Here is a 12,408-nt window from a genome sequence, read left to right as displayed (position 1 = left end):
GTTATTAATTGTGGAGTGGAAGTTTATGCAAGTACCAGTTGTACCTCTAAGTACTGCCTTGCCCTTTCTTCTTTGCTCCAAGCAAGGTTGGGGCTATGGCATTCTTTTCATCCATGAGATGGAGCATAGGAGGCTCTGCAGGGATTGCCAGCGCCCAAGGAGGAGATCAAGTTTTGTCCACTCCCTGCAATGTCTCCAATTGCAGCTGCTTTGATTATTACTGTAAAAGGTAGTGGAATCCGTAACGCTAAATATTGTTAGTGGAAAAACTACTCACTTCTCTGGAAAGGGAAGGACACATACAGTCCATTTGTACTGATGAGCATTTTGCCAGCATGCGATATTCTCCCAAATTGGTTGAGTCTCCTTTAAAAACGCACACATTGTGCAATAGATTGTAACTGATCCAGAAACTGAGAGTGGGAGAAACATAGTTGTGCTGATGCTAGCAGTGCCTGTAGCTCTGTTCTAATGCGGCAGGCCATGCACTATAGGCATTTGATATTGCAGTGGGTGACCAGATGCTAATGTTACCTTTGATTGTAGCTCAGTGCAACACAGTGAGTTCTCCGCCTTTTCTTTTCCTCCCCCTTCTTCCCCATCATTCACAGCTCTGTGAGACCAACACAATGGCTTATTGCTTTGCATGGGCTGTTCATTGTGGTGTCTTTCTCCAAACCATGGAGAGCTCCTCATGGTCACATGTGGGCAAAGTTTCCTCTCTCATCCCTGTTTCGAGGATGAAAATGGGCAACATTCAAAAGTCATCTGTCCTTGTTCTGCTTCATTATGCCGGGATGACTAATAGTTTTCTCCTTGAGTTATTGAAAGAGGGAGTACAAGGGTGATAAGACGCAGGTTGAAAGCTGCTTCTGTCTAGTAAACTTTGTCAGGCAAGTCCAGGTGGCTCAGGTAAGAAGGCAAGCAACATGCTACAAGGAAGGAGGAAAAACTCCTGGAGGATAATCTAATTTGTGAGAAGGCAATGGGTGATTCCTTTTTGACCACAAAGGGCAGGAGACCTATCAGGGAAGGGCTTCTAGGCCATAAATTGCTAACACGGCAATTTTTTGAAAAAAATATTATTTCTACTAAGTATTATGTAAGCAATTCTTCCACAATAATTCCACAATAATTATACATTACAGTACACATAAATAACAAATGAAGACAAAAATATTAATTAAATCTAATGACAATAAATCATGATCTAAACAGTATTAACTTGCTTTTAATTAGCTAATTCAGATATTCATCTGTTGGTCAACTTATTCCCAGAATGTAGTGGGATTGAAAAGTTCAATCTTTCATAGACTTCATTATTCCAGTATTGAGGGGTGAGGGAACCTTCAATCTTTCAATAAATCACTTTGCTGCTTTCCTCCCCTGTTACCTCGTTTGTGAGTTTAATTGAATAAGCCATGCCCATACCCTCAAGCACCAGGGGTCAATAGAGGGCAAGTTAATTTTCTTTCATTTATGACTAATAGCCAGTTGTGTTGCTGTTAATAAATATGTAATCTTGAGATCCTAGGAAGATGACCAATCAGTTCATTGACTAACTGCCGCCTATGTGGTGTTTTTTTAAAAAACAACAACAACACCCCAGCTATGATAGAGATTCAATCATTTATTATTTTGGGGTATAACTGAAAGAGTTGAGAAATCCATTGGAGTTACCCTACAATACTCATTTTGTGTTTGAGCATAAGTTTGAGTGCCAGTTACTGCTCAAATACAGTTGATATAAAACTGTTCACAATATGTATACATGGAGTGGGCTCTATTATCTGTAAAAAAAATATATCATTAAATCATCTTTCCATGTTTGTTATCTGAGAGAAATGTCCTGTTGAATGCAAATTTGCCACCATGCTATAAATTTAACTTAAAGTTTAAGTTATTGGAGATCAGAATTTCAGATCTTGTACACCCTCTTTGTGAACTGTATTTTACTATTAATTTAGTAATTATATGCTTAACTTCCTAGCCGCTGAAGTATGGGAATGCCTTGCCTCCCTGCTTGTGTCTTTATTGGTCTCTCAAGATATTTGTAAAAATAATCTCCTAAAATCTTGTAGGGTGGTGTTGGGAAGAAGGTTGATTGCAAGGATTTCTGATTCCCAACTGTTTAAGCATTCTAACAACAAAATGACACTCTCTTGATCTAGATTATGCAGTTGAAATGATAACCTGGAGTGGGCTTTTTATATTGAATGACTTAAATATTTCATTTCATTCTGGTACTCAAAAAGAAAGAAAAAACACACGCAAATGTCTGGCCTCATAATTTTTTTAATTCTGTGTTTCTGTCTTTGGCACCTGGCTCTGGTTAGTAGATCTTGGGGTTCTGGTAAAGAACCACGTAACCTCACAAGTCATGAAGCCTGTCCACCTTTACTGCAGATCATGCTTAGCCAAGCCTAGGTTTTATCCAGCTTTCATGCATATGCCAGATACATTTTACTTCAGAGCAAAAATATCTACTCTAAGCGTGTTGTTAAATCCACCTGCTTTATCTTTGTTGCCTTATCAATTATAAACTGTGCTTAAAAAAATAATTGATTCTACCTTGGCTTTTGATCGATTTTGGCAGAAAGGCACTGTGCCTCTTCAACATGAGACAGCAAATAACAGATAAAACCTATCTCTCATTTCTAAAGTGGCGAAAAACATCTTTATTTGTATCATTTTGAGAGTTAGGATTACAGGATATTATGGACAATCACACCAGAATAAAAATGGCTTCAAGATTTGAACAATTTCAGACCCCACCAGCATTTAAGATAATACAGAATTAAAAGACTTACTTGCATTGAATCCAACCGTAAGTTTCAGTTTCCTGTGGTTTTTAATGCTAGAAGGAAATCTGTGGTGTAAGGCAAAAAATACCTGCTAACCTTGGGAGAAAATGAACCTTTTCCCATCAAGCTTGACACAGAGAAGAGGAAGCACACAAATCTGGGTACCCTGTATAACTGATTTTTTTTTAATTGATAAAATTATCTTCTGCAAATCGTCATGACTACAACTTTTATTTCTGATTAATCATAGATTAAATTGATTGCTTGAAATCCACTTCCCTATAAAGCATGTTTTTTCCATCTGTTTTTAGAGCAAGGGTGATTTCTTGTTCAAGCCACTGTTCTAGAATTCTACTTCAAGTGTTTTGGAAACTTCAGATCAGGACCACTTTGTGTTTAGCAGTTGAATTCCAACCCGTGTTGTTTAAGTAATTTTTCCACACTTCTTTTCAATCCCTCTTGTATTTTTAGGCAACAGAGGTGGATTTTCTCATCTTATACTACATAGGTCCATCTGTGTCAGCAGCATCCCATGCCAGGGTTCTTCATGTCTCAGAATTATCCTAGGAGTTGTTAGCCACGGTTCCACTCTAAAAGCATCCTGTTTGTTCATAGTTTCTTGTATAGTAAATGTATCATCTGTGTTGGTGAAAGCAACTTGGTTAAAAGTGTGTGTTCTTGCAGCTTTCTGCCAGTGGTGGGGGTGGCAATTCTGAGTTGTGTGCCTTTCAGACGGAATCGGCCATGTTCACATTCCCCGTTAGTTGCAAATGATGTTGGTTTGGAAAATAATGCCAAAGCTAGAGGCTAGAACTGGTCAGGGTAACCCTCAAGTTATTACAGCCCTTGAAAAATCACATGGGTCTCCAGAGCATGGTGGCGATTCCTGGTGGTGATTATTGGACTACTTTGATGGTTTGAATGTCTTGAGTTTATCTGTTGTTGCAGGAGAGGGTGGGTGTTGGGAGCATGTGTGTTGTGTGTTTCTGAGAGTGAAGAAGTTGGCCACGTCACATGCATTGTGTTGGAAGGAGAGGGCTTGCTGGAGGTCCCGGTACTCTCTATTGATTTGCTGTGTTCTTTGTGCTCCAGGTGCTGCTGCTTCTATAAGAGGAAAAGGAAGAAGTCTTCCCAACGCCAGAAATGACAGGCGTCTCCTTGAGGTCTTTGGGGGACTTTGTTTACCTGCTGTTCCTGCCACGTCTTATTGAATGGGGCTTCTCTTGGGGAGAGGACAAGAAACAAGGGACATATTAAACCAAAAAGAGAGGAAGGGGGGAAAATTCCAAAATAAACATTCAGGTGGATTCCCTAAATGGTCTCGCTTGCTCACTCCACGCTTGAAGCTCCTTTTGGAATCAGGATTGCATCCTTTCCAGCACTCGTTGCCCTTGTTGGAAGGTTGGCTGGCTACCTTCCTGTCTGTACAGCAGTTCAGCAAAGAGGGCGTTCCTGGTGGATGTGCTTTTGTTCCTGCTCCCTTTCTCTTTTGTTCTCGACATGCTTTCCCCCCTCCACCAACTGCGGGGGGCTTTATGAACTGCGGGGTCAAGATGGTGGTGAAGAGAGGATGCTCTCAAGAGGACCCAGCTCCTCTTGCTGCAAACGGCTTAGTTTTGACTACACTGGCAGCTTAGACCTGATCCTTCTTAATCGCACTCCAGCGAATTCCATGATAGTAAGCCAATGGCGAGAGAACTGCAATCTACATTTCCAGTTGCCTTGATTTACTGGTTTCTGTGGCATCTCCCTTCTCAGAATGGTTACAGAGAAGTGTCAGTTGTTCTAAAGGAACTTACGTTGTTGCACTTTTAATTATTTTTAGCATTATGTATGCGTATGCTGTACTTGCGTGTTTTTCCCCCCCTTGTGGGTGTGAATGATGCCAGCACACATGTTCAGCTTGTATTTGAGTGCAAAGCCTCCCTTTGACTTAGTCTGTCCACCACATTTGGAATCCCCTGGGACTATTCAGGGGTTTTCATACCCCACTGTTGGTTGTGCACTGAAGCTTACTTGAATTTTCAGCTGCCCTTTCCAGCTGTCAGTGAACACCCCTCTTGTGGTTTTTCTCCATGGTGCCTGACATAACCTGCTTGGAATTGGAAGTCTTTCTGCTGGCAGGAAGGAGAAAAGTCAGCTGGGCTGAATTCTGGGCAGGTCACAGAAATGCAAATGCAGACTACTGTAACCGAAAGTGGAAAGGATGAGGCAGTTTGGCCATTTAAAGGGAGCAAAGCTATTTCATCAGCGAGAGGACACTGCCACTGCCTTAGATGACATATTTTATCAGGCCTTTTAGAAGTTCAAGGCCATCTATACAGACTAGAATAGCATGTGGCTTCCAGCAGAGCAGTCTGTGTATTACCTATGATTCTTTCTGTTATGCAGTCAGGGCTCCTTATTAACATGCCCCAGGCAATTGGATAACTTTGTTTTATTCTGACTTTCCAAATGGGATTGGCCGCTCTGCATTCAGTGTGCTCCAAGGCAGAGATTGTGAACTGCAGATCTTCTGTGGATATGGCTTGAGACAAATAATTGGAAATTTGAGGGAATTGGCCCCAAAGGCCAGGACATACCACGTGCCCTCTGCCTACTGCCTTGAAGTGAACTGAAAATGTTTCCTTTTCAGAAATTTGATACCTGAAATCTTGTGTCTCATCTTCCCTAATAGGTGGCACCACAATGCTGTAGTTCAGACAGTAATCCTTGGGGAGGGAGTTATCTCATGACCATAACCCTCTTAACTTGTTGGGGAAAACTCTGGGAGCTCCTTGCCTACAGACAGAAGAAACCTGCTCAGGGAGAAGAAGCAACTCTCTCTGCAGTAACTCCTTTGGTTCCTGTCAATTTCTTGAGTATTCTTCTTAATCTAAAAGCCTCATTTTTAGCTTTGCTTGGCTGAGCTTTGGACTGCCTTCCTCTCCCTGGTTCCCCCAACACTACTTCAACCCTTGAGCCAAAAGGTAGACTTGTTTTTTGCTCATGAACTGTCCATCCCATCCTAGAAAGTTGTGCATCCATTTTCTGAGTGTGGCCAATTGCCTTTTTATTGCATTTAAGATGCAGATAAGAGGAGTGAACTCTTCACCATCAGTCATTGATTAGAAGGATTTGTTTTTCAGAAGACCTTTTAAACTTCTCAGCCCATTCCTCTCTTTAAATGTTTCTAAGGCCACCTGCTAAAATGAGCCTTGTTTCCCGCTCTTGGCATGGGAAATATCAAATATGAGATGTAAGATTTCATGAAAACTTGACCTTTGTGCTCCCAGCTGCACCACACGCATCTGTCCTTTTGCAGTCTAGTTCTCTTCCACTGAGGAGCATCTTAGAATTTGCAAATGGACAATATGGACAAATGGACAGTTTGCAAATACACAATAAACAGTTTCCCCCCCAAATTGTTTTTCTTTAGAAGTCTTCATTATTTTTAATGTCTGATGGTTGAAATCCATCTTGCTTTTGCTTCTCTGTTCCATTGCTCAGGAGATCTAGCTTCCTTCTGGATGAAAATATTTGTATGCATATAGGGAACATGTGCTCTTGAAGCAGGTTAATATCCAAACTCGATTTTGCATTCTGGTCAAATACTGAAGCTCTTCAGAAACCAAACTGTAAGAAATGTCTCACAGCAGGGATACTTGAGTAAAAGTCTGGATTTAGTGGACTCATGGTAAGGAGCAAGAGAAACTAACTTGGTCTGGATTACTTGTAGGACCCTCTTCTACTGCAAGCGAACATTTCAGTTGTTAACCATCTATATGGGAGAATGTATGCAAAGTGCTGGCCCATTTTATCAAAACAGTCTCCCAGTTTCCCAGTGCTTCCATACAGTGTCTTCATATCAGGGCTGTTTCTGCAGCCTCCCATTTCCAATGAAGCAACATGGAGCTGAAGCCGTCTTCAAGTATTCTTCTCCATTTCTGAAATGTGCTAATTTTTTCCAGAGAACAGTCAGTGGTAAAAATGACTTTCTCCCACTTTATTCTTAACTATTCAATCTTAGCTGCTTTGAAGAGAATACTATGATCATCAATAATACTACAAGCTAATTACTACAGCCTTCTCTCTAAGCTTCCAGTTCTAAATCAGCGCCATCCTTTGCAAAACAATGCTGATGGTATTGTCTTTGATTATTTTGAAACAAACGGTCAGAAGCTAGTGAATAGGAACGAGTAAGATTATATAGGTCTCCTTTCCCTCTCATCACTGGATGTGTGTCTTTCCCATTATTAAAGGCCAAATCTGCTTAATTGTGAGGATTGCCTTGCTTCAGGAGCTGACTAGCTGGCCTCTAACGTTCTCTGGGTCTCAGAGAATAACATGTCAGCACATATTCTTAAAAAAAGACATGGCTAGTTCTTCCAAGTGCTCATTCAAAATCTACCTTCAGTTTTGTCGCTTGGAAAGGCAGGTGTCTGTAAAATGGACTGGTAATCCTTTGTAGACCCCTCCGCCCTCTTGAATTTTAAATAGTCATGATCATGACTTTGCTACCAAACAGTTGCCTTTCCTTTTAGGGTGGAAGAAATTAAAATAGCTAATCTGCATTAGTCTCTATAAAAGCAGCTTTCTTGTGATGTAGTAGTTATATCACTCTGAAAATTGCCAGTGGCAGAATTAGAAAATTCTTTTCCTTGGGGCTGGTTTGAATTTCTTTCTCCCTTTCAATTTTCAGGCCTTAATCTTATATTTTGAAACACACGCCATGAACTTATCTTCAAAAACTATTGCTTCCTGGGACGCTTGTTCTTAAAAATGACCTGCCCAGTGCCCCTGTAGTCCAAAACAGGCATGCATGACTTAAATCTTTCCACATCCGTGGTTTAATGGCTTGCAGGATGGAGGAACAAAATGTATATTGCTCCTTGACGAATGGAACTTGTAAGCTCTCCCAAGAGCTTTTATGAGCGATGCTTTGTGGAAGGTAAACTGCCATGGTGAGCATTTCTTTGTATGTAGTCTGAAGATGGTGTTGTATTGCTGGATGTGAACTGCCAAATATGCACCTCCCTATAAATACAAAGCCATAAGCCCCGTTTTCTCAAAATACTAAAGATGGGGGAAGAGGGAAAATATGCTTTCTGCATTGCTTATCAGGCCTTAAAGGAAGTACCCATTGTTTGGCTTAGAATGCTAGTTTTTCCCATTGGTTTTGAGCCTCACTGATTGAGCTTCCTTTTCTTTTTGCAGGTCTTGATGTTGGCATGATGTGTAGCAGTTAAAGGGCCTAAGAATGCCAGGCTACTTTGCTTGCCTTGGCAGTTCTCAGTGCCATGTTTGTATTATGCATATCCCAGTAAGTGACTGGAAGGGAACTGATTTCTCAAGCCTCCCTTAATAATTTTACTGCAGGTCTCGGGTGGGGTAGCTCTAGCCCTCTAGATGTTGTTGGACTACAACTCCCATAATCCCTAATCACTGACCATGCTGGCGGGGACCAACGGAAGCTGGAACCCAACAACATCTGGAGGGCCACAGGCTTCCTATCTGTGCTGTGTAGATGAACCACTATAGGAATTACTCTCTGCTGTGTGAATGTCTGGAGGGGGTGCAGATCTTTACTTCAGTATTTGTTATGCAGCAGGCCTTGGGTCTGAGGATGAGCAGCAGCTTAGTCTGCATGCTTTATTACCAAACTTCTTAATTGCGAGGAAACCTCAGTCTCTGACCAGGCTGCCCTTGCCTCAGCTTAGTGATGTAGTAGGAACCTCCACTTCAGCACCTCATGGGGATTTAGTTCTGGAGTTGTTGCCCCAGAATACTGCTCCTATGGAGGGTGTGGTTTCTGAGAGGGACTGGGACACTCTTACATTGAGCACCTGGTTCCAGTGCCTGCTCTGAGTTCAGTATCCTCCCCCCCCCCCGAAATGACAGGTGCATGCCAATCAAACACAGGCAGGAAAATGGCTTTAAATAGCCTCTCTCATCCTCTTAAGACTGTCTCAGGAAAATGATCACTTTTTTCTAAGAAATGCTTTTCCAAACCGCATAACTGCTGCATAACTGTATAGGCTACCTTGTGGAACTTGGGAACAGGTTAATCTTCTCCAGTTAGAAAAGCAACTTGATAGTGATAAGTCTGTCTTTGCAATTACCAAGCAGAGAAGAGAATTATCATTTGGGGGCAGGTGGACCATACCAAATATTGTATCTTCCCCAAACAGGGAAACCACAGTTAAGTGGCTTGTTCCCATTGGAAATTTTGTGATGTATAATTTATTAAGTCTGTTTCTTTAATGTAGGCCTTTTGTGCTTTTAAAAATGGGATGATTGGGATAATGAGTGCAACTCTTGTTACTGTAAAGAAAATCAGCTGTGAAAAATCTTTTTTAAAGTATTGTGTGCACATGTCTGATTCTTGTTGAAATGCCTTTTGATTTTTAATCTTTTTATTTTAAATGTGTAATGCAATGTTTTATTCATATAATCCTGGCACTGCTCTTGGAACTTGGCAGTGAACATGAAGCGTAGTATTTTTTAACATGAATGTCAATTTCAAATGCATTTGAAACGGTTCAGGATAAGGGCTCACAAACACGATGTGCAGGAAGCTCCTCTGGCGCTAGTTGGATTTCACTTTGCCAGGAATTGGGTCCTGCTACTGATCTTTTCTGATGTGCCTGTTTTTAATGGGACATTGCAAGAAATGTTGTGTACCTTAAATACCCCCCTTTCCCCTATTTGCACCCTTTTAATGTAAAATAAAACATCAAATTTGCTCTGTTCACATCTGTGTAGTCCTTTTTATTTTCTCTTGGGTGCCATGTCCCATCACACTTAGCATCTTGAAAACAAAGAGGATGCTACTCCTGTGATGAGACACTGCATTTAAAAAAACAATTTGCAGATTCATGCAGAAATTGTCTGGAACAGTTATGAGTGAATGTGTGCAAAAGCAATACTAGAAAAATACACAGATCCATTCATCATTGCTGCTAGTCAAAATTTAGTCATGTTTACAAAAAGGTCACTCCATAACTCTCAAAATGCCAACTTTCTGTGCTATAAACATGATTCCAGTACTTGGGGCCGACAAAAGGTGTAGCTCAAAAAAGCTTAAACGCACTAAGATTTTTTAAAAATAGTTTTCATTTTGGATTTTTTGTGTTACGAAACAGATAAACACGGGAAAGGTACATCTATCACCTCCACTTTCAATTTGTAGTCTTTCACAGTTCGTTTAAAACAAATTAAAAAATAAAAAATTCCTTCCAGTAGCACCTTAGAGACCAACTAAGTTTGTTATTCATATGAGCTTTCGTGTGCATGCACACTTCTTCAGATTCACAGTTCTTCAGTTGGTTTACATTTAGTGAGAGACACTTTTGTCATAGACACCTTGTTGCTGGGGAAAAAAGGAGAGATGGGGAGCATGGTTCTTTCGTTCTGTTGCCTAGTGAGTGGGGGTTTGTGTCAGGATCACGCAGCCATTTATTTATTTTTGTTGCTAAATTAAGGACGACTGGCGTATCCTCTGAAGTCTGAACCTGTTCCAAGTCCTGAGGGATAGCTATGGCAGATTTTATTAGGGCATGACCTTTTATAAGAAGGGACGCGGGTGGCGCTGTGCGTTAAACCACAGAGCCTAGGACTTGCTGATCAGAAGGTTGGCAGTTCGAATCCCCATGATTGCTCTGTCCCTGCTCCTGCCAACCTAGCTGTTTGAAAACACGTCAAAGTGCAAGTAGTTAAATAGGTACCGCTCTGGCGGGAAGGTAAAGGGCGTTTCCGTGCGCTGCTCTGGTTCGCCAGAAGCGGCTTAGTCATGCTGGCCACATGACCCGGAAGCTGTACGCCGGCTCCCTCGTCCAATAAAGCGAGATGAGCGCCGCAACCCCAGAGTCGGCCACGACTGGACCTAATGGTCAGGGGTCCCTTTACCCTTTTATAAGCTGGATCTTTGAGATGTTTTGCTTTGCTTTTTAATACCTTTGCTTTCTCAATGTGCCAAGTGTCTTAAGCCAAAGTAAGTCATAAACCCAGTTTGCATCTTAATAGCCCCGTGCTTCTCTGTTTGCACCGAATTGAGCAAATACGTTGTGTGTGTAGCAGTACGCCACACTAAGCAGCAGGTAAGTGTGTACAACAAAGGTCCGTATAGTTAAAGCTATGTTTTTTTGCCAGTAGTGATGTATGGAAGTGAGAGCTGGACCATAAAGAAGGCTGATCGCCGAAGAATTGATGCTTTTGAATTATGGTGCTGGAGGAGACTCTTGAGAGTCCCATGGACTGCAAGAAGATCAAACATCTCCATTCTTAAGGAAATCAGCCCTGAGTGCTCACTGGAAGGACAAATCCTGAAGCTGAGGCTCCAATAATTTGGCCACCTCATGAGAAGAGAAGACTCCCTGGAAAAGACCCTGATGTTGGGAAAGATGGAGGGCACAAGGAGAAGGGGACGACAGAGGACGAGATGGTTGGACAGTGTTCTCAAAGCTACAAACATGAGTCTGACCAAACTGCAGGAGGCAGTGGAGGACAGGAGTGCCTGGTGTGCTCTGGTCCATGGGGTCACGACTAAACAACAACTACAAAGTGTGTACTAGACTGCAGCATAACAGGGCCAGATCCCTGGAAATCTGGCTATGGATGGGAATTATACACGTCTGATCCTTTAACACGCAACCATTTTTCCAAAGGGCTACAAACAGAGCATCCTCCTTCATCCTATCCAGATAGTTGCACTGCCCCCTACAGGCGAAGGGCGGCAACTTCAGCGAAGAGCACGACGCCGGCGGCCGCGCACTGCTCGCTGGGTAATGTAGTCCCCGCCCCGCGCGTCCTTCCTCTCCTTTGTCTGCCACTTGGCCCAACCGGCGCGCAGCCGCCTCAGGCGGCGCCTCTCGTGCCCGCTTCCCATTGGCCGAGCTCGCCGCCCAATCGGAGGCTGGAAACGTGGCATTCCTTTGTCGCAGGAGCCGCCGACGCCCCCCGGGGTGGGGGTGGGGAACGGCCTCCCTCCCCCTCTCCTGAGATGGAAGCGGCCAATCCCTCTCGCCCAGGACTCCGCTCCGCCCGGCTCGGGGCTGTACCATTGCGCGCGGGGGAGGCGGGAGGGGAGGACGAGCGCGGGCGAGAGGGGAAGGGGGCGGATGCGGGCTCTGTGGCCGGGTTGGCGCTGCTGGGGCTGCGAGCGGAGGAAGATGAAGCTGCTGGCGGCCGCGGCCTTGCTGGGCCTGGGCGGCTCTCTGCTGCTGCTGCTCTTCCCGGCTGCTCACGCGGAGGAGCGCAAGAAGGGGCCCAAGGTCACGGCCAAGGTGAGCGGGGGAGGGGGGCTTCTTTGCAGCCCCTTCCCCCTTGCACTTCTCTGCAGGCTGGGCGTCCCCCCTGTTGCGCTTGCACCCCTCTATTCCGCAGCAGCAGAAGCCCTCTAGCCCGATTCTGTGCAATAATAATAATAATTTATTGGATTTATCTTAACATGATAATTGCTGAAAAAGCCTAAAAGGCGATTTATGGCCAGTGCACCCAGGCAGCGGGGAGGCGATTTTTCTTCCCGTTCAGAGCTGAACCTCGTCCCCTGCGTGTGCTCCTTGAAAGACTATATAGTGGTACCTCAGGTTAAGTACTTAATGCGTTCCGGAGGTCCGGACTTAAC

General features: G+C 43.4%; 2 protein-coding genes across 11 annotated transcripts in view; both read left to right on the top strand.

Moving 5' to 3' along the window:
* CSNK1G1 (casein kinase 1 gamma 1) overlaps positions 1–9,537 on the top strand; it is a 51,550-nt gene extending 42,013 nt beyond the window's left edge. For all 9 annotated transcript variants that reach the window (XM_083586801.1, XM_083586791.1, XM_083586793.1 and 6 more), the window contains one exon: positions 3,897–9,537. In XM_083586801.1, the coding sequence (XP_083442927.1) occupies positions 3,897–3,951 (55 nt within the window). In that variant the 3' untranslated portion in view covers positions 3,952–9,537. The remainder of the gene's footprint in view (positions 1–3,896) is intronic.
* A 2,038-nt stretch (positions 9,538–11,575) lies between these two features.
* PPIB (peptidylprolyl isomerase B) overlaps positions 11,576–12,408 on the top strand; it is a 141,187-nt gene continuing 140,354 nt past the window's right edge. Inside the window, exon 1 of one of the 2 annotated variants that reach the window (XM_083587059.1) lies at positions 11,576–12,067. In XM_083587059.1, the coding sequence (XP_083443185.1) occupies positions 11,903–12,067 (165 nt within the window). In that variant the 5' untranslated portion in view covers positions 11,576–11,902. The remainder of the gene's footprint in view (positions 12,068–12,408) is intronic. The other variant, XM_083587058.1, reaches the window with a different exon arrangement.

Source organism: Podarcis filfolensis, assembly GCF_964270895.1.
Source record: "Podarcis filfolensis genome assembly, chromosome: 14".
In the NCBI taxonomy this organism is placed as follows: Eukaryota; Metazoa; Chordata; class Lepidosauria; order Squamata; family Lacertidae; genus Podarcis; species Podarcis filfolensis.
Note: the sequence above shows the minus strand (reverse complement) of the source record. Positions and strands in the feature narration are given on the sequence as shown.